At 36.6% G+C, this 22,109-nt stretch overlaps 1 protein-coding gene across 1 annotated transcript in view; it reads right to left on the bottom strand.

Moving 5' to 3' along the window:
• KIFAP3 (kinesin associated protein 3) overlaps window positions 1-22,109 on the bottom strand; it is a 288,099-nt gene that overhangs the window by 31,944 nt on the left and 234,046 nt on the right. The window contains exon 18 of the mRNA XM_007937702.2: window positions 14,556-14,655. Within this exon, the coding sequence (XP_007935893.2) occupies window positions 14,556-14,655 (100 nt within the window). The remainder of the gene's footprint in view (window positions 1-14,555; window positions 14,656-22,109) is intronic.

Here is a 22,109-nt window from a genome sequence, read left to right as displayed (position 1 = left end):
TGAACCGCCAGCCGTCTGGTTAGCAGGCAAGTGTCTTAGCCACTATGCTACCAGAGCTCTCATATTTAATAATAGGCTATCTTAAAATGTACTACTATCTTAAAATGTACTACTTGTCTGTTGGTTTATCGTACTGTGGTGGCTTGTGTGTTGCTGTGATGCTAGAAGCTATGCTACTGGTTTTACTAGCACTGTCAACATGGTGGACAAGTTTTAGCAGAACTTCCAGACTAAGATGAGACTCGGAAGGAGGACCTGGCAATCTACTTCTGAAAAAACAGGCCAGTGAAAATCTTATCAATAGCAGCAGAACACAGTCTGATATAGTGTGAGAAGATGACACCCTCAGGTTGAAAGGCACTCAAAATTATGATGAAGGAAGAGCTACCTGCTCAAAGTAGCATTAACCTTAATGACGTAGATGGAATAAGACTTTCAAAACCTTCACTTCCTGATGTGCCATGGCTCAAAATAAGAAAAAATAAGAATGTAAGAAGTATGAATCTAGGAAAATTGGAAGTCGTCAAAAATGAACTAGAAGGCATAAAGATTGATATGTTAGGCATTAGTGAGCTGAAATGGACTGGTGTTGTCCATTTTGAATTAGACAATTATATAGTCTACCTTTCTAGGAATGACAAATTGAAGAGGGATGGTGTCATATTCATCATCAAAAAGAATATTTCAAGATCTATTGTGAAGACACTGAATTTAAGATTGAATTCAATATTCAATATAATGATATAATATTCATAAATATATATTATATATATATAATATATCCATAAATCTAGAAGGATAATATTCATAAATCTACAAGGAAGACCTAAGAAGTTCTGGTGGTGTAGTGGTTAAAACGTCTGGCTGCTAACCAAAAGGTTGGTGGTTTGAACCTACCGCCACTCTGTGGGAGAAAGATGAGGCAGCCTGCTTCCATAAAGACTTAGCTTTGGAAACCCTATAGGGCAGTTCTACTCTGTCCTAAAGGGTTGTTATGAGTCAGAATTGATTCCATGGCTGTGGTGGGTAGAAGGAAGAACAGTTAATGTGACTTTTATCCAAATTTACATACCAATTGCTAATACTAAATATGAAGAAATTAAAGTTTCTACAAACTTCTGATATTGGAATGCAGAAGTTGGAAATAAAGGAGGAGGACTGGTAGTTGGAAAATATGGTCTTGGTGATAGAAATGACACTGGACATTGCACGAAAATTTTGCAAGATCCCACTTATTCATTGCAAATATCTTCCTGAATAACATAAATGGTGACTATACACATGGACTCACCACACATAATATGCAGGAATCAAACTGCCTACTTCTGTGGAAAGAGACGATGGAGAAGGTCACTATCATCAGTCATAACAAAGCTAGGGGCTGACTGTGGAACTGACTAGCAATTGCTTATATCCAAGTTCCAAGCTGAAGCTGAGGAAAATTAAAACAGGTCCTCAAGAGCTATAGCACAACCCTGAATATATCCCACTTGAATTCAGAGAGCATGTTAAGAATAGATTTGATGCACTAAACACAATTACTGAAGACTAGATGATTTACAAGATGATATCAAGGACATCATGCATGCAAGAAAGCAAAAGGTCATTATAAAGACAGGAAAGAAAGAAAAGACCACATGGATGCAAGACTGAAACTTGCTCTTGAATGTAGAGAAACTAAAGTGAATGTAGAGTAACTAAAGTAAATGGAAGAAATGATGGAAAAAAGAGCTGAACAGATTTCAAGGGTAGCTTGAGAAGACAAAGCAAAGTTATTACAATGAAATGTGCAAAGACCTGGAGTTAGAAAATCAAAACAGCTCAGTATTTCTCCAGCTTAAAGAACTGAATAAAAAATTTAAGCCTTGAGTTCCAATATTGAAGGATTAAACAATGCAGGAAGTATCAAAAGAAGAGGACATAATACACAGAGTCACATGACATTCAACCATTTCTGGAGGTAGCATATGATTAAGAACTGACAATACTGAAGGAAGATGCCTAAGCTGCAATGAAGGCATCGGTGAAAAACAAAGCTCCAGGAATATGGAATATCAATTGAGATATTTCAACAAATGTATGTTATACTGGAAATGTTCATTCATCTATGCCAAGAAATCAAGAAGATAGCTACCAGGCCAATTGACTGGAAGAGATCCATGCATGTGCTCATTCCAAAGAAAGATGATGCAACAAAATGTTGAAATTATCAAACACTACCATTAAATCACATGGAAGTCAAATTTTGCTGAAGATAACTGAAAAATGCTTGCAGCAGTACATTGACGAGGAACTGCCAGAGAGTCAAGCCTGATTCAGAAGAGGGCATGAAATGAGGGATATAATTGCTTATGTCAGATGGATCCTGGCTGAAAGCAGAGAATACCAGGAAGATGTTTACTGTGCTTTACTGATCATAAAAGTCATTGACTGAGTGGATAAGAACAAATTATGGGTAACATTGATATGGATATGGTAACATTGAACATGGTAACAGGTTAACATTGAAAAGAATTGCAGAACACTTACATGTACTCACTGGGGACCTGAACATAGATCAAGAAGCAACTGTTTGAACAGAACAGGGGGATTTTGCATGGTTTAAATCAGGAAAGGTGTGTGTCAGAGTTCTATCTTTTCACCATATTTATTTGATCTGTATGCTGAGTTGGATTAAATGAATAATAATTCAGGATTCAGGATTGGAGGAAAACTCATTAACAACATGCAATATGCAGATAACACAACTTTGCTTGCTGAAAGTGAAGAAGACTTGAAGCACTTACTGATGATCAAACACTACAGTCTTCAGTATGGATTAAGCCTCAACATAAAGAAAACAAAAATCCTCACATCTGGACCAATAAGCAACATCATGATAAATGGAAAAAAGATTTAAGTTGCCAATGATTTATTCTTACTTGGATCAACAATCAATGCCCATGGAAGCAGCAGTCAAGAGGGCAAATGAGGTACTGCTTTGGGCAAATCTGCTGTAGAAGAACTCTTTAAAGTGTTAAGAGCAAAGATGTCACTTTAAGACTAAGGTATGCCTGACCCAAGCCATGGTATTTTCAATTGCTTCATATGCGTGCAAAAGTCGGATAATGAATAAGGAAGACCAAAGAAGAACTGATGCCTTTGAATTATGGTTTTGGTGAAGAATACTGAATATACCATGGACTGTCAGAAGAACAAACAAATCTGTCTTGGAAGTAGTACTGCCAGAATGTTCCTTGGGAAGGAGGGTGGCAAAACTTGTCTCATGTGTTTGGTCATGTTATCAGGAGGGACCAGTCCCTGGAGAAAAGCATCATGCTTGGTAAAGGAGAGGGTCAACAAAAAAGAGGAAGATGCTGAACAAGATGGACTGACAGCATGGCTACAACAATGGGCTCAAATACAGCACCAACTGTGAGGACGGCACAGGACTGAGTGATGTTTCATTCTGTTGTACATAAAGGTCTCTATGAGTTGGAAGCAACTTGATGGCACCTAACAACAACAATTTCAAAATGAAATATCTTTATAACATCAGCAAATCTGTTATTATGTTAAAGCACATGCAAATGAATATAAATGGAATGACCAAATGTCCCTAATCATACTTTCTACTTTCAATTATTAGAATTAGAGACATAGGAGTGCTTACCCAATTTTATGCTATTAAAACATCACAGATGAATATACATTTTTTACATAAAAAAGAAATTATTAATAAGGAAGTAAACTGGAAGTCCTCTGTGATCAATATTTTAAAAAGTGAAGAATTTTATGTAAGGTGAATTCTACTACTAGATCTATCAATTTTAACTTTCATTAGGTTTACTTAAAATAGAATATCTGTAAAAAATATTCTAGTATGTGGCAAAATCATGTGGCACAAAGTAAGTGATAAAAAATGTTTACTATTATATAAATGTACCTCAGTACACTCATTGTACCTATTTTCTTTTACATACATAACTTTATTTAACCAGTCTTTATCTTTGATTACTTCATAAGGACAAATTCTTAGAATTCAAATTGAGTTAAAGGAAGCGAACAATTTAAGTTTCTTGTTTTACATCCACAAAGTTTCAAAAACTTAAATTCTCATCAGAGGCTTATCAGAATACTTCTTTGCTCCTATGTGTGGGTACTAGCATTAAAAAAATCTTTGGCAATTGATAGGTGAAAAAATGGTATCTGGATACTTCATTATGTAACTACCATATTTAGAAGAATTACTAAAATTAGGAGTTTTTTTTTAAAGACCTAATGGAGCATGCTTTCTCTTGAGGAAAATAAATTCATAAATAACAAAAAGACTATGATTATCTCTGCTAAAAATTTTATAAAACACTAAATAAACCAGTATTGTCATTAATGACCATGTTTAAAATTTTTCATAATATTTACCAATTAATTTAGTCCTTACAATGCTGTGAACAAATAGGTTACTGGTCTCAATATTTATCAAAGGAAATGGTTGTGGGAGATTCTTTTCACTTTAATTCTTTCATATAATTTCTATACTCTGATAGTAATGAAGGTTATTGAAACTTAAATTAGAATGAACAGAAAATTTCGGTTATCTATTAAAAATTGGTAAGGGACTTTATAGGTATAGTTACTTTCCTCTCACTATTAAAGAAATTCTTGCTTGAAAAAAAAAAAAAATATATATATATATATAATTTTTTTTTTTTTTTTGCAGTGTTCCTTCCCCTCCCCTCCCACCCCTGGCAACCAACAAAGAAAGTTTCCCTCCATATATAAACCTTCCCTTGACCCTCCACAACAACGAACTAATACTATATTTGTGATTGACTTATTTCACTCAGCATAATGTCCTCCAAGTTCATCCATATTATGCAGTGTTTTGCAGACTCTACATCATTCTTTAGTGCTGCATAGCATTCCATTATGTATGTACCATAGTTGGTCATCCACTCTTCCACTGATGGGCATGTAGGTTGTTTCCATCTTTTTGCTATTGTAAATAGTGCTGTGATGAATATGACTGTGCATATATCTGGTCCTGTCCTGGCTCTCACCTCTCTAGGATATATACCTAGTAATGGTATTGCTGAGTCAAATGGTATCTCCAATTCCATTTTCTAAGGAATTGCCATATTGTTTTCCACAAATGTTGTATCACTTCACAGTCCCACCAGCAGTGTATGACAGTCCCAATCTCTCCACATCACCGACAGCATTTGTTATTTTCTGCCTTGCTGAACTTTGCCATCAGTGCTGGCGTGAGACAGTATCTCACTGTTGTTTTGATTTCCATCTCTCTGATGGCCAATGATTGTGAGCATCTCTTCATGTATTAGCTGGCCACCTGAATATCCTCCTTGGTGAAGTGTCTATTCATGTCTTCTGCCCATTTTTCAATTGGATTGTTAATTCCTTTGGTGTAGAGGTGTTGGAGTTTTCTACAAATCTTAGAGATAAATCCCTTGCCAGATATGTAATTATCGGCAAATACAAATTTGTTGCATAACATTTTTGTCATGTGCTCTCTTGTGATGTTGATTTCTTTGTTCCATATAATTTTCTAGGCTGAGCTCATTTTGTTTATGAATTGTGTCATCATTTCCTTCACTGTGACTGTTTTAGTATTTGGTAAATATTTGTGCTGGTCCTCTTTTTATTTTGATGTGAAGGTTTACCATTTTTCTTTGAGGTTACCCTGTGATTTATAGTTTACTTCTCAAGTTTAGAACAGTCCATTCTATCTTGTAGTTGTCTGGACTTTCCTACCATCTACAAGTTTTTCCCTCTTTTTGGCCTGGAGTGTCCGCATTTGTCAATTGATGTCTCTGGTTCCCTGTTTACAATCTTGTAGGCTTTTTTACTTTGGATACTTCCATAGCTGGGTTGGTTTCAGGTTACATCATCATGTGTGTTAATGGTCAGTTCTTGTTTTCTGTTGTTGGTTCTCTGTCCAAAGGACTCCCTTTAGCATCTCTTGTAAGGTTGGTCTGGTTTTAAAAAATTCCCTTACTTTCTGCTTATCTGGAAATTTCACCATCATTTTGAGGGACAGTACTGCTGGGTACATAATTCTTGGTTGGAAATGTTTCTCTTTCAGGGTTTTATATATACCATCCCATTGTCTTCTCGCCTGCATGGTTTCTCCTGAGAAATCCAAGCTTAAGTCTTATTGGTTGCCCCTTGTAGGTAACTTTTTGTTTTTCCTGTGCTGCTCTCAACATTCTTTCTTTGTCTTTGGTTTTGGTGAGTTTGGTGAGGATATGTCTTGGTGATTTTCTTTTGGGGTCTATCCTGTTTGGGGTTCGTTGGCTTCCTGAATGGATATATCCTCATCTTTCATCATACCAGGAAAATTCTCTTCCAACAAATCTTTGACAATTTTCTCAGTGGTTTTATTTTTCTCTTTCTGTTCTGGAATTCCAATGACATGTAGGTTATTCCTTTTGATGGTATCCCACATGAACCTTAGGCTTTCTTCATTTTGTTTTGATCTTTTTTCTGATTTATCCCTTTCCAAAGAGGTGTTCAGACATTTGCCTTCAATCTCACTAATTCTGTCTTCCATTGATTCAATTCTGCACCTCCTTTGCCTATTTAATGTCTTATCTATTTCTGAAAATTTAGTATTAGTCTTCTGAATTTACGTATGTAGATTTTGTATCATTTCTAATTTTTCATTTATTTTGTCATTTTTTTGTTGTATTTTCTTCCAAAATTCTTCTTGGGTTTTGTCCATCTCTCAATCCTTTGAAGATACCAAAATACAATTCTTTTGAATTCCTTATCAGTAAGTTCCAATACTGTGTCTTCCTCAGGGATGTGTTTTGGGTCTCTATCCTGGTCCCTTGTTTCTCCTGCTTTGACTTGATTCTTTGTGTGGACTGTGATGCTCTGTTGTCTCCGAGGCATTGTGATGTTTTTGTGTTTATATTTGATTGGTGATTGTATGTTGGAGTGACTTGCCCACGATTTTTGTTTTTTTTTCCTTTGTATATTATCTACACAAGCAGGGTACTGCGCTGTGCTCCTCTATTCACTAGTTGACAGCACTTATCACTCACCACCTGTCTCCTTTCTTGTTGTCAGCCTCTTGTATATCCCTGCTGACCTTGGCAAACAGAGCCTATTCTTATGTCCCTGGAATCCGAATGAGAATGCTGTCACCTTAAAATCCAAAATGGTTGCCACTTGTAAAGATTCAAAATAGCTGCTCCCTCTGTCACTTTAAATATCTGAAATGGCCACTGCTTGTAAACATTCAAAATGGCTGTGCCCTCGGTCACTTTAAATACTCAAAATGCCCACCGCTTTTAAACATTTAAAATGGCTGTGCCCTTTGGTCACTTTAAATATCCAAAATGGCTGCCATTTGTATACATTCAAAATGGCTGTGCCCTCCAGACAGCAGAAAGTCCACAGCTCAGGTTGTCTCCCTCCTTACTGTTTCCCTTCCTAGTCATAGGTCACCAGCACAGTCATCCCTGCAGCCCTTGGTGACCAAGGCTGATCTTCAGGTCAATTCTCAGGTCCCAACACCACTTGGAAATATTCAGGCTATTGGTCCCATCAGAGTAGCTTCCAGTCCCCAGCTCTGACTGTTTCCATACTCAATGTTTTCATTCAGGTTTTTCCACTAGTTGGTGCTTAATCCATGTCTATAATAGTTCCTTTCAAAGCTCAGGGCTCCAGGATTATCTTCTGTATCTCTGTCACTTGGTTTTTCTTTTCTTTGTTGAAGAGGGTCTGTGTCATTTGTCTGCCTATTCCTCCATCTTACCAGAAGTCCCTTATTTCATATATTTTAAGAACATAATTTACATGTTCTATTCAGTACCATTTCTAAATGTGCAACTGAGTAACATTTCAACTTAATTAATTTTTTGATTTGATCAACTTAATTTATTTAATGTTTAAATAAAAAGTAAATTAGGGAGACCAGAATAAAGGTATATATGTGTAATATATAATACATATAACTCTGAAAAATGTTAATACTAAAGTATTCTAAGAAACAAAAAAAATATTAAGTCAAGCTATAATACACAGAGAGAAAATTAAAGTGTCAGAATCTATGTACACATCTAGTTCATCTTTGACCCCAGTGAAATGGTCAGTAAATGACATCACTGTGCCAACCACAAAGAAGAACTGCAGACCCTCTGAAAAATATTTTTCAAGGACTCTACATTTTTTTCCAGCTTATGAAAATTGGATTCCTATAAAAGAAAAATGGTCCATTTTTACTGCAACAAAAACTGATTTGTAAAAGCTGGAAGCAGTTTAAAAATACTCTTAACATAAGGTTCTTGTTAGTCTTGAAAAGTAAGAGTTATAATAAAAAAAAGGTCCAAAAATATGGTGTGGATATACAGTATATAAGGGGGGATAAAGCTAGTCTTGCTCCTATTATTTTAAATTAGCTTCAATAGCAAGTTCCACTTTACTTTCTAACACCAATTCAGATTTGGGCAGGGGAAGGTTTACATCTGACACTCTGGGATTGGCAACTCCATAGCTAATGCCTTTGAGCCCTAATGCATTTTGCATTAGCTCTAAATGTCGGGAAATCCTGGCGCCAAGAAGTTCCAAACGATAGTGACACATGTCTAAAACCCAAGATTCGCTGTCCAACTGCCAGCATCTATTTTATCAAACATCCAGTCTCACTTGTAGAATGGGATAGATGAATTTAACAGTTTCCACTGTTTCCAATTAAACTGCCTTGCTATATTACAAAAATGCAGGCATTCAGATTATGAAGGACCCCTGACTCGGATTTTAAGGAGGTGGGGGGAGGGGAGAACAAAAAACTAAATTGAACTGTTTGAACAATTTTCTAAAGCTGGCTTAGTTTCCTCATTTAAAGATTTGTCCTATTACTGAACATTATCTATTATAGAAAGAAAGTGAAGATTTTTCTGTAGACAAAACTAAAAACAGTCATACAAATTACCAATTTATTCTTTACTTTGCAGGGACTTGGGATCATCTACCTTACATGAACACACTCAAACTTAAATGTTAAAAAAAAAAAAAACAAAGACTGAAAAGTCATGAATCCTTGTTGAAAAGTCATGAATCCTTGGCACTGACACTGTCTGTCTGTTTCATCTCAAATATTACTTGCATTAAAATCATTAAAAACAATAGTAATGATAAAAGTTTTCATTCTATGCATTAATCTTTATTATATTAGTCTTCTTCCAGATAATGTGGTTTATTCATCAAAGACATGCTAAAGCAAAAGAATTTGCAAGTCATCTAGACAATTTCTCTGATTTAAAGAAAAAAAAAACCCTACAAATAGATAACATTTCCTCTTCCTAAAGGCATCTAGAGAATAGTCTATCAGTTTTTTCAATATTTAAAAGTCAATCAAAACATTTTTTTTATAAGAAACTTCATGTTCTGTGGGAAATCTGTTTTTTCTCATCTTCACAAATAAAGACGTTCAACAACTTCTGTTTGATGAGCTTGTATTCCTTGAAAACTTTTCCAATTGTGCTTAAAATCAGTTTAAAAAATTTTTTTTTCAAAAATAGTGTTTGGAGTCAGTCTTATTTGATCCAATGAGCTTTAAATTTACCTACTTGATATCTGAAGTTGAAAGGTAGCCACTAGTTTAAAATTTCACATCTGGGGTATTACACAGCAAAATTATCATATAAAAATATGTGAATAATTATATAGCAATTTAAAATACTTAAGTATTCAGAATTAAAAAATATGTCAGATTTAATATCTATGGTTTGTTCCAATGAAAGAGCATAAAAATCTTATTAAAAGGAAAATCCTAACCAACGAAAAATGACTGAATAAAGAAAAAAGTTAATTATTGTAGAGTAGGTTAATAAAAAATAATATAGAAAAGAACTACCACGACTCTTGGCTATACTGTATATTCTGTTTGTGTCTCTGCCGGTACAATTTAGAATCCCTTTTCATTTGATCTAGCACCTACAAGAAAATTGAGGAAATTCATTGTAAACTATTTCTTCTAGAAATAAAAAAGAGAAAACAATATGGTTGTGTGATTTAAGGCCTGAACAATTACAAAAGACAAGAGATGAAAGACTTAACTATCTCCAGGAAGTTTCTTTTAAAGAGCAAACAGTTCTCAAGTCAAAATGATTATAATAAGTAAGTGTACTGTTCTTTCTCGGAAGGAAGATGGGGCAATCTACTTCTGTAGTGATACTGCCTCGGAAACCCAAGGAGGGGTCACTATGAGTAGGGTCCGACTTGATGGCACATAACAATAACAACAACAACAACAACACAACAACTGTTCTTTAGGGGAGCTCTGGAAGCATAGTGCCTAAGGCACTTGACTGCCAACCAGAAGGCTGGCGGTTCAAACCCACCAGCCACTCCTCGGAAGGAAGATGGGGCAATTTACTTCCATAGTGATACTGCCTCGGAAACCCAAGGGGGGGTTCACTATGAGTTGGCACATAACAACAACAACAATTGCTCTTTAGATTTGAAAAATAGTCTATGGTAGGTTTTATTAACAAATCCTTTAAGCTAACATTACTATGACATGACTTTTAGGAAGTAAAATAGTTGCTTAAATATTTTTATTCTTGAAAAGAAACTTATGATACAGAGGTAAAAAGATTTTCCCGAAGTCATTTTAAAAACAGTTAATAACAGAATTGAGGAATGAAATCCTGAAATCTTTGAACCCAATATATAACAGCCATTGAGTATTAACTGTCTCTCAAAGAGTATTTATTGTTTCATACTATGATCATCTTTGAAAACCAGAAATGAGAGATTTTGGTGAATTGATGAGTTGCTAAGATGAATAATTTATATATCCAATTTTAGTGAAAACTTTAATTTCTTAAAAATCACATAACTATATTAAAAAAGCAAATTTTTTTCCAAGTACAAAAGTACATGATTAGTAGCAGTCTGCTTTCTTCATACTGACAGTATTTGAAGAAGATACAAAAATAATGTTTTGCTCATGGTGAAACATATATCGAAGAATACTTAATATTAGAAAAATTCTTCGATATAAATATATTAGGATCATATACCCAAATTATCTCTCCCTTTTCTAATTATGTTTCAGAAAACATCTGGACAGTAAATTGTCACATGAAGAAATATACCAGTTATAATGATTAAATAGAGGCTTTATTTAAGAAATTATAGACAATATACCCAGAAGTATCAAAGGTAATAAAAATCCTTATGCTTTCTAGTGTTTAACCATCTTTAGCTTTTCTTTCTTTCCTAAGGCAAAGAGTTTCTTATTATGACAATTCGGTATAGCAATACAACTTTATTTCAGTTGCTAACCAAACGGTCAGCAGTTTGAACCTACCATCTACTTTGTGGGTGAAAGATGTGGCAGTCTGTTCCCGCAAAGATTTATAGCCTTGGAAACCCTATCCAACAGTTCTGTTCTGTCCTATAGATCTCTATAAGTCAAAACTGACTCGATGGCAATAGGTACAGAAAACTCCACCATCCATTTGTCCATTTGCTGAACTGTAGAGGCTTGTGTGTTGCTATGATGCTGTAAGATATGCCACTGGTATTTCAAATTCCAGTAGGGTCACCCATAGTGGACAGATTTCAGGGGAACTTCTAGACTAAAATAGACAAGGAAAAAAGGCTTGCTGGTCTACTTTAGAAAATTAGCCAATGAAAACCTTGTAGATCACAACAGAATAGTGTCCTATTTGCTGGTGGAAGATGAGTCCCTTAGGTTTTAAGGCACTGCACAATAGCTTCAACATTACCAACAAGAGACTGAAACATACCAATGGTCATGGTATAAGGACCAGGCAGTATTTTGTTCTATCACACATCAGGTCACCATGAGTGAGAGTCAACTTGATAGCAACTAACAATACATTTGTTTTTGTTGTTTGCCGTCAAGTCAGCTCTGACTCATAGCGACCCCTCCTTGGGTTTCCGAGGCAGTATCACTACGGAAGTAGGATTGCCCAACCTTCCTTCCGAGGAGTGGCTGGTGGGTTTGAACCGCCAGCCTTCTGGTGAGCAGTCAAGTGCCTTAGGCACTATGCTACCAGAGCTCCTAACAATACATAGTACTAACTATATACAAGGTGCTTTATTATCTCATTTCATGTTTTCCTATCATGCTTTTTAAACTCTGGGTTATAACCATCAATGAATTATGAAATCAACCTAGTGGATTACAATCTGCATTTAAAACACAAAATAAGATAAAACAGACTCTATCGGGGGCATTACAGGTAGTAAGAGTAAGTATTGTTTTGACATTTTTGTGTTACGTATATATGTGTATCTTTGTTTAGTGGGCCATAATATGAAAGGTATTTCTTAAGGTAGGCTGTGGTCAAAAAAGGTAAACGCTACTATTAAACAAACAAACAACCACTGCCACTGAGTTGATTCCAACTCATAACGAACAGCTCCACAGAGTTTCAAAAGGCTGTACATCTTTCCAGAAGCAGATTGCCTCATCTTTCTCCAATAGAGCGGCTGGTGAGTTTGAATCACTAACTTTTTGGCTACCAGCTCATGCTTTAACCATTATAACCAGAGGTCCTTTAAAAACTACTCTGTTGTCATTGTTAGGTGCCATCAAGTTGACTCTGGCTCAGAGTGACCCTATGTAGAACAGAATGAAACACTGCCTGGTGCTGCACCATCCTCATAATCCTTGCTATGCTTGAGCCTATAATTGCAGCTGCTGTGTCAATCCATCTCACTGAAGATTTGCCCTCTTTTGCTGACCCTCTCTTTACCAAGCATGATACAAAACTACTATAGTATGCTATATTTCCTTTCAAAATGCTGCATGTTATTCTGGAAAGAATATAAGCTTTGGAGATATATAAACCTGAGCTCAAATTCTTGCTCTACCATTCTACCTATATGGGTTGGTTACTTAAATTTTCAGAGCCTTGATTTCTTCATCTGTAAAATGGCTGTAATAATTCCTGCTTTAAAATGTTGCTGTGTAGGTTAAGATAAGTAAGATAAATATTTGTAAACAGATTTTACAACTAGATGGTCAGTAATGGTAGCAGTATAATTATTATTATGGGATTAAAGTAGCTTATTGCAAGTGATCATTAAGTTTTATAACACACTGGTCACAACTCTATTCTTTCATTCAAAAAGTAATTCATAGAAATATCACCTGATCTGAAAATACAAAAAAAAAAAACAAGAACAAAAAAAAAACCCCCAAAACCACTGCAGTTGAGTCGATTTTGATTCATAGTAATCCTATAGGACAGAGTAGAATGGCCGCACGGTGTTCCCAAGGCTGTAATCTTTACAGAAACAGACTTCCACATCTTTCTCCTTCAGAGCTGCTGGTGGGTTTGAATCACTGATCTTTTGGTTAGCAGCTGAGTGCTTAACCACTGTGCCCCTCAATCTGAAAACAGCTTATGTTAGTTAAAATGATTTTGTTGTTGTAGTTGTTATTTGCCGTCGAGTCGACCCCGACTCATAGCGACCCTTCCTTGGGTTTCCGAGGCAGTATCACTACGGAAGTAGGATTGCCCAACCTTCCTTCCGAGGAGTGGCTGGTGGGTTTGAACCGCCAGCCTTCTGGTTAGCAGTCAAGAGCCTTGGCACTATGCTACCAGAGCTCCTAAAATGATTTTAGAAAAATAAATTAAATGAATAATTTAAAGGAAAGGAATCAACTGTCTTATAGGCAAAGAAATCTGTATCTATTCCCTGGACTAAATGTAAAATTTTAAGTCAGCCTTAATTAAAATATTACACACCTCTCAGAATGATATAAAGGGGAAAATACTCTTCATACTTTCTGGCAAGCCTTTAAAAATATGATACTAATAATGAAGCTGAGTATCTGCTGGGGCAACTTTACTATAATTCTAGAACAATACTAGCATGTCAGATTCTTTTCTTCCCCTTAACTAATTTACTTGAATGCCACGTAGGAAGGAAAAGTCTTTCATTTAACCGAAGCACCAAGACTTTTTAAACTCTTGTTTTTACATGCTCTCGAATCAATTCTGACTCTGTGATAATGCTATGCAATACAGATTAGAATTGCCCCATGGGATCTTCTTGGCTGTAAGCTTTATGGAAGCAGATAGTCAGGTGTTTCTCCCATGGAGCTGCTAGGTAGGTTTGCACTGCTAACCTAGTGCTTAATTTTTGTACCACCAGGGCTCCTTTTTAAACAGTAATGTCTGAATAATTGTGAAAATACGTGTCTTATATTCTTACTTTCCATTATTTTCACTAACATAGGAAAGCACTCAGGAAACAATCTTTGTTCATTAATTTGGCAAAAGGATTTTTTGTTTTAGTAGATAACCTTTATTTTCCAAATGATGAAGAATATTTTTTTCAGATTTATGATCTCCATTTGTTTTACACAGAAAATGTGATTTCACTAAGGTAATTAAAAATCAATAAACCCCTTTTTGAAAAGACTGAAGTTTTTTTTTCTCCTTAATGAAAAACAAACAGAGAAATAAGGAATAAAGGAGAATTCTAGCTTTTCAAAAACAAGGGAAAGTATATTTTCCTCCAAACATCATATAATAAATTTTTCTTAGAAAACTGCTTACCTGCCCGGAAATGAATGCTGCCCCACTACATCTCCATTTTGAAGGTGAAAATCATTGAAGAAATCTGGACTTATGGCTCCTTCAGAGGCAATTAATCCATCTAGGAAAAAAGAAAATGTTAAAACAGTGAAACAAATTTGTAGGGAATAGAAACGCAACTCTAAAAGTAATACAATAGAAAAAAACCTGGCATTTAATTTGGAACAAAAATGTTAACATGACATGATATTCTCCCCAGGAGTCTGAACAGAAGACTATATATACGTAAGTGTTTTGCTGTGTATCAGTTCAGCACAACAATCAACAACTATTTATTGACCATCTACCACGTACTGAGATGCTTTGGTGGTACAGTAGGTAAAGCATTTGGCTGCTAACCAAAAGGCCTGCCGTTCGAACCCACTAACTGCTCTGCAGGAGAAAGATGAGGCAGTATGCTCCTGTAAAGATTTACATCCTTGGAAACCCTAATGGGGCAGTTCTACAATATCCTATAGGGTTGCTTTAAGTCAGAATCAACTTGATGGCAGTGGGCTTACTCTGTGTAAGGTACAATGCTAGATAAAGAGATGAGTGAGTAAGAGAGCCTCTAACTTCTTTGGAGAAAAAAAGACACAAAAAAGCTAAGAGGGTGAGCAGTGAGGTAGGAAGGAACAGTAAGAACAGTCCAAGCTATGGAAAGAGCAAGGGTAAAGTCAGAGAGATACTAAATGGTACGTTGTTGGTAAAGAACAACAGTAGTCTGTAGTATATATTATACTTCGTTGTTGTTATGTGCCACCGAGTTGGACCCGACTCATAACGACCCCTCCTTGGGTTTCCGAGGCAGTATCTCTACGGAAGTAGATTGCCCAATATTATACTTAGAGATCTTCATTTGTATAGCATGATTAGGGAATTAGATATTTCAAATAAGTAAATTTCTAAATAAGCAATGCTCGACACTTTAAGTGCCAAACCCTAAAACACACACAAACAAACTTAGGTCAGAAATCTTTGTGAACTTATTTTACACTCCCTAGCAGCCCAAGTGTCTCAATTGTTAAGCATGTGGCCACTAACTGAAAGGCTGGAAACTGGAACCCATCCATTGGCTCCTAGGGAGAAAAGACCTGGAGACATGCTTGTGTAAAGATTACAGTCTAAGAAAGCCTTTGAGGCAGTTCTACTCTGCCATGTAAGGTGGCTATGTGTCATAATCCACTCCAAGGCACACAACAACAAAGTGTTTTTAAAAGGGTATACTAAACATAATTTAAATATTTATTTGATGACTGATTATTATAAGTATCATTTTCCATATAATTATATCCTAGCATTATTAGATATATTACCTATGTCAAAGGGCATTCTACTGTGCTTTTTGAGTTCTTTTTCTTTGCTTATAAAGTGTTTTTTCCCAAAATTTAAATCTTTGTTATAACTTATTGCAGATTTTAGAGTATGTGATACAGAGAACTTGATTTAGCTTTTGTGTTTGGTTCCTGTAAGACCTGCTCTTGGAATTCTCCAGCAATTGAGGTGTCTTTTCCTTCTAAATCAGCCAGGCAACACTTAAATGTGTGCAAGTGAGTAGGGGGCCACAAAGACCATACCTGGTCAGCTAGCTTCAGGAACGGAAGAGGCACGATTCAGTCAATCGTGGAGATTCAATAATTTAACCAATCATGATTATGCAGTGAGGCTCCATGAAATAAAATGGCCTAAACAAGGAAACTCTAGGGACTTCCTGGACTGGGGAAAGAATCGGCTCTTGGGAGGGTGATGAATCTCTGGGGACAATGGAAACCTTACATTGGTACCCCTCCCAAACTCTGCCCTGTGCATCTCTTCATCTGTATCCTTTCTGGTTATAATAAATGAGTAACTCTAGGTATAGAAACTTTCTGTGAATTCTGTGAGATGTTCCACTGAATTATAGAACACATAGGGCAGAGGGAGCCAGCAGGTCAGAAGTTAGGTCACTAGGGACTCCCAAATTTGTGGCTGGTATCCTGAGAGGGGTTGGAGGAAAACTCCACGTTTGGGATCAACTTGTCTAAACTTCAGGGAGTCCCATGGACCCCTGAACTTGTGTTTGGTACTCACTTACTCAGGCCTGGGTGGCAGTGGACAAGAGAGTATCACCTAGAGTAGCTGGCAACTAAATCAGAGAATTGGGAAGGCAAGGACTGGATCCATGCCCACCCTCACTACAGAGTTAGCAATAAAGGTGGGATTTACCCATCTTGCCTTTAGTTTAGTGCAGAGTAATAGTAGTTTCTGTTTTGCTGCAATCTAAGTATCCAGATCACACATTTCTGATAGAATTATGTATAAATTAAGGATAAAGGATCTCAAGAAAAAAAATCTATAAATGATGGTTTCATGGGTTATCTTATGCATAAAACAAATACAGTTTAGTACATGGCTTTTGTAGCAACTTTTTGGACAAAACTGAACCTTTTAAAATTTCCTTTTCTGAAAGTTTGCTGGATGGCTGAATGACCTCAATATAAATGTTGGCTAGATCACTCTCCCTACATTGTTTATGTATTTGGCACACAGTAGGCAAATTTTTCAGTCACCAAATAATCATTTTGTATCCATAGTATGCATAGTGGGAGCTCTGGTAGCATAGTGGCTAAAGCACTTGACTGCTAACCAGAAGGCTGGCGGTTCAAACCCACCAGCTACTCCTCGGAAGGAAGGTTGGGCAATCCTACTTCTGTAGTGATACTGCCTTGGAAACCCAAGGAGGGGTCGCTATGAGTCGGGGCCAACTCGGCGGCAGATAACAACAACAACAACAACAACAACAACAACAACAATATGCATAGTAGTAGTATGCTTGGTACTGTGAGAAATACAAAAATTTGTAATACATAATCTTATTTCAAAAATTTTAAGTGAAACATAAGACAAACAACTAAGATGAAATTAAATATTATAATTCATTAGTAAATGATGCAATAGTAATGGAATGAGAGGTGGAGGTAGTAAAAGCTATGGAGAGGGTACTGTGCTCTGCAGACATTAGAAAATCTGTACTTGGGGTGGGGGAGGTGGAGGCATAAATGTAACCTGATTTGAGTCTTGAAAGGTAGGTAAGACTCAAATCATAAATCTGACTGGGGATTAAGGTATTAAAACTTGAGTGAATGGTAAAACTAAGTAATAGAATTGGCAATGAAAAAGTGAGATGATTTGCATTTTCATAAGACTACCTGTACGACTTGTTACATGTATATATTTGTTATATACCATTTATTAATGACTTATTGTTCTGGTTACCTAGTGCCGCTCTGACAAGAAATATACCACAAATGGGATGGTCTTAACAATCAGGAGTTTATTCTTACAATTTGGAGGCCTTAAGTCCAAGTTCAAAGTGCCAGGCTCTAGGGGCTGGGTGAAAGCCCCTCAACCTTGGGGTCCAGCTCTGCCTCCTGCTCCCGGCCCACTGGAGCTAGAGGCATTTCTTCACTCAGACAGCTGCTGGCTGCTGAGGCTGAGAAGCCCCCAGGTTGAGAAGTAAAAAGGCATAGTCCTGATGTTACCAAACCACATGGCAGGCCATTAACTTAAGTCCATTGTTAAGTCCCAAGGTCTGCAGAGCATGGCAGGCTGCTCAACAAAGACATGGCTACATGCAGGGTCCAAGCATGCCATAAGCTAAAGACCATTCTCAAAGCTTCTCCTTATTTGTAGGAAGCAGACCACATTCCCTAAGGCAGCTACTCAGCTGCTCCCAGTAGGTTCCACCATGGAGTTGATTACCAGTCTCATCATGGGGAAAACTACATCCAGCTGCCCAGCCACTCAACCGGGCCTAGCCAAGTTGACATACAAACATAACCATCACACTTACATTATTTAGTTGTTGAATTGTTAATGAGCACTGTAGGTAAGGTATTCATTATTTCTTCATTAAATTTAAAATACTTGAGAGACAGCTTGAGTATCTACTAAAAGTGTCATTATTGTATTGTTGTTGTTTGGTGCCATCAAGTTGGCTCCAACTCATGGTAACCCTATGTATGGTCCAGATTTTATGTCCTCTAAAAATGAAACATTCTATAAATCAAAAGACTGACTGAACACAGAAAAGTTATAAAAAAATGAAATTATGAGAACTGCAAAAACACTATAGATAGAAATTAAGCAGTTTTTTTTGGGGAAAAAAATCAATTTTATATGGATCTAAAATTTTGTGCCTGTGGGGCTAAAATTAGCAAGGTAAGACCATAAAAATCAGTAAGTTCTTCTGTGAAATTAAAACCAAATAACTTAGGATCAGGATTTAAGAAACCTGCCCATTTTAGAAGAACAAAGCTAAGTAAAATGCCAAAATTAAATGTCTTAAAAAAAAAAAAAAAAAACCTCACTGCCATTGAGTCAATTAGACTCACAGTGACCCCTCTTGGGTTTCCGAGGCAGTATCTCTACAGAAGTAGATTGCTCAGTCTTCCTTCTGAGGGGTGGCTGGTGGGTTTGAACCACTAGCCTTCTGGTTAGCAGTCAAATGCCTTAGGCACTACATATATATTAAATGTATATGACTTTGGAAATGAATGCAAATGTATGTAACATGCCAACAGAACAAAAAATTTTAAGTCAGAAATATTTCAGATATAAATACAACCAAAAAGATATCTGAGCTATGTTAAAAATTCATACTACATGAAACATGACCTACTGAAGTGAACCAGATAAATGCAAACCTGTGATCAAATTCTCAACATTGTTTTAATTTGGAGCTCCCATTGTCTTCAAAGGGAACAATAAGTAGCAAAAGGATATAAGGTATACTAGGGACTACAAACGGGGAACTCATCAAACAGAAATCAAAGTAAAACTCTAAGTTTGAAGATACACCCAGAAATTTTATAAACACAGAATACAACTAGTTTAATAGTATGATGAAAGCATAAATTATTTATCCTTTTGAAGTTCATTTTTAATCATCTAAGGGCACTGTAGTTCTTTCAGTAAACTGCAGCTTCTAGAGTGCAGCTTTAATGCCTGACAAAAGTCAGGCAGCTCTGATGTTACAATCTTTCTCTTCTAGAACTAGGTCTCAGAGTTACTGTAAAGCCTCATCTCAAACCCTCAATTTCTTTGGAAATATTTCTTTCTTTCTCAGTATTTTGTATCTAAAATCAATCCTTTTATGTTGTTGTTGTTGTTATATGCCGTCGAGTCGGCCCCGACTCATAGCGACCCCTACTTGGGTTTCCGAGGCAGTATCACTACGGAAGCAGGATTGCCCAACCTTCCACCCCTCAGAAGGAAGGTTGGGCAATCTGGTTGCATAGTAGCTAAAGTACTTGACTGCTAACCAGAAGGCTGGCGGTTCAAACCCACCAGCCACTCCTTGGAAGGAAGGTTGGGTAATCTTACTTCCGTAGTGATACTGCCTCGGAAACCCAAGGAGGGGTCGCTATGAGTCGGGTCCGACTCCATGGCAAACAACAACAACAATTAATCCTTTTATAGAAACACTAAAAAAGAAGGATCATATATTCTAGATTACAGGGCTTCGATAAATCCAGAAGTACCCTTCTCAAGAGCCTTCTCTAAGCTACTGTTTCAACCAAGCAATTTCATGCAACATGTAAATGGCCCAGAGAATTAACAGAAGCCAGAGATGATACATACTGGAGCACTCCAGAAACTGGAGAGCATTATACACATTTAGGTTATTAAATTATATGAAACATTTTAGACCTTAGTTATGTAGCACACGTTTCTGACAATCTCCAAGAAACATATGATTAAGTTGTGTAGAAACAAAATGGGCTATTAGCTGTAACAGGAATGAAATTAAAGGAAATTTAATTGTCATCATAGGTAATTTATCAGTTTTCTGATTTCTGACAACCAGTTAAAAATTGGTTTATAAATACTGTTAATAAAGTCAAGAACACAAAAACTCAATTATTTTCTTATATATTGTTACTGAAGTAAATTTCATTTTTATTCCTTAAAGTCAGAACAAAACATAATATTAGGCTCTTAGATGAACTAGCTAAAAGTGAAATTGTGACTGTGTGGGAAAAAATAGATGTCAATAATGTAGAAAATGAGAAAATGAAATGGTAAAATTGATAAATACTAACTTATTTGACTGTACCTGATAAAACTCATCACAGCAACACTTTTGTTGTTGTTATGTGCCATGGAGTCAGACCCAACTCACAGTGACCCCTCCTCGGGTTTCCAAGGTGGTATCACTGTGGAAGTAGATTGCCCAACCTTCCTTCTGAGGAATGGCTGGTGGGTTCTGGTTAGCAGTCAAGTGCTTTAGGCACTATGCTACCAGAGCTCCCAACACACACACACACATAGATAAGTGAAAACGTGGGTTTTATAGTGACCCTAAGACAAAAAGAAATGATGTTAAGCTTCATATTCTGGGCTTATATTCACATATCAAGAATAAGATTAACTACAATTAGAAGTGAAAAGTCATTTAGAAATAGCAATAAAGCTTTATAAATTATACTTTCTCTGTGGAAGGAAGATCGGGCAATCTATGTCTGTAGTGATACTGTTTCAGAAACCCCAGGTGGTGTCGCTATGAGTCAGATTCAACTTGATGGCAGTGAGTTCGGTTTTGGTTTTCTTATGGGTGATAGTAGAGTCCCCGGTTGGTACAAATGGTTACCATGATTGGCTCCTAACCAAAAGGGTGGAGGTTGGAGTCCACTCAGCAGTGCCTTGGAAGAAAAAGAAAGGTGATCTACTTTTAAAAAAACCAACCATTGAAAACCCTAGGGAGTGCAGTTCTACTCTGACACAAATGGGGTCACCATGAGACAGAATTTACTCTATTGGAACTGGCTATTGGTTATCAGTAAAAGTCCTTAAACAAACAGCTTCATTCTCATGATAGAGAAGGAAATTAACCAGTGACTATAATAAGCAACATGAGCTCTGGTGGCATAGTGCCTAAGACACTTGACAGCTAACCAAAAGGCTGGCGGTTCAAACCCACCAGCCACTCCTCAGAAGGAAAGTTGGGCAATCTACTTCCATAGAGATACCGCCTTGGAAAGGAGGGGTTGCTATGAGTTGGATACAACTCGATGGCAAAACAAAACAACAACACAGTAAGCAACATCATGCATGATGAATGGAGAAAATACTGAAGTTGTAAAGGATTTAATTTTACTTGGATATACAATCAATGTCTATGGAAATCAAATGATGTATTGCATTGGGCAAATCTGCTGCAAAGACCCCTTTAGAGTGTTTAACAGCAAAGATGTCACTTTGAAGACTAAGGTGCACCTGAACCAAGCCATGGTAGTTTCAATAGCTTTGTATGCATGTGAGAGCTAGATAATGACTAAGGAACATCACAAAAGAACTGATTCATTTGAAATGTGGTGCTGGTGAAGAACAGTGAATGTAATATGGACTGCCAGAAAAACCAACAAATTTGTCTTGGAGGAAGTACAGCCAGAATGCTCCATACAAGCAAGAATGGCTAGACCTCGTCTCTCATACTTTGTCCTGTTGCTAGAAGGGACTAGTCTCTGAAGAAGGATATCACACTGGGTAAACTGC

This window comes from Orycteropus afer, unplaced genomic scaffold (genome assembly GCF_000298275.1).
Source record: "Orycteropus afer afer isolate SDZICR_OR568_19922 unplaced genomic scaffold, OryAfe1.0 scaffold00044, whole genome shotgun sequence".
Lineage (NCBI taxonomy): Eukaryota > Metazoa > Chordata > Mammalia > Tubulidentata > Orycteropodidae > Orycteropus > Orycteropus afer.
The sequence above is the reverse complement of the archived record's forward strand: the minus strand, read 5'-3'. Positions and strand labels throughout refer to the sequence as shown.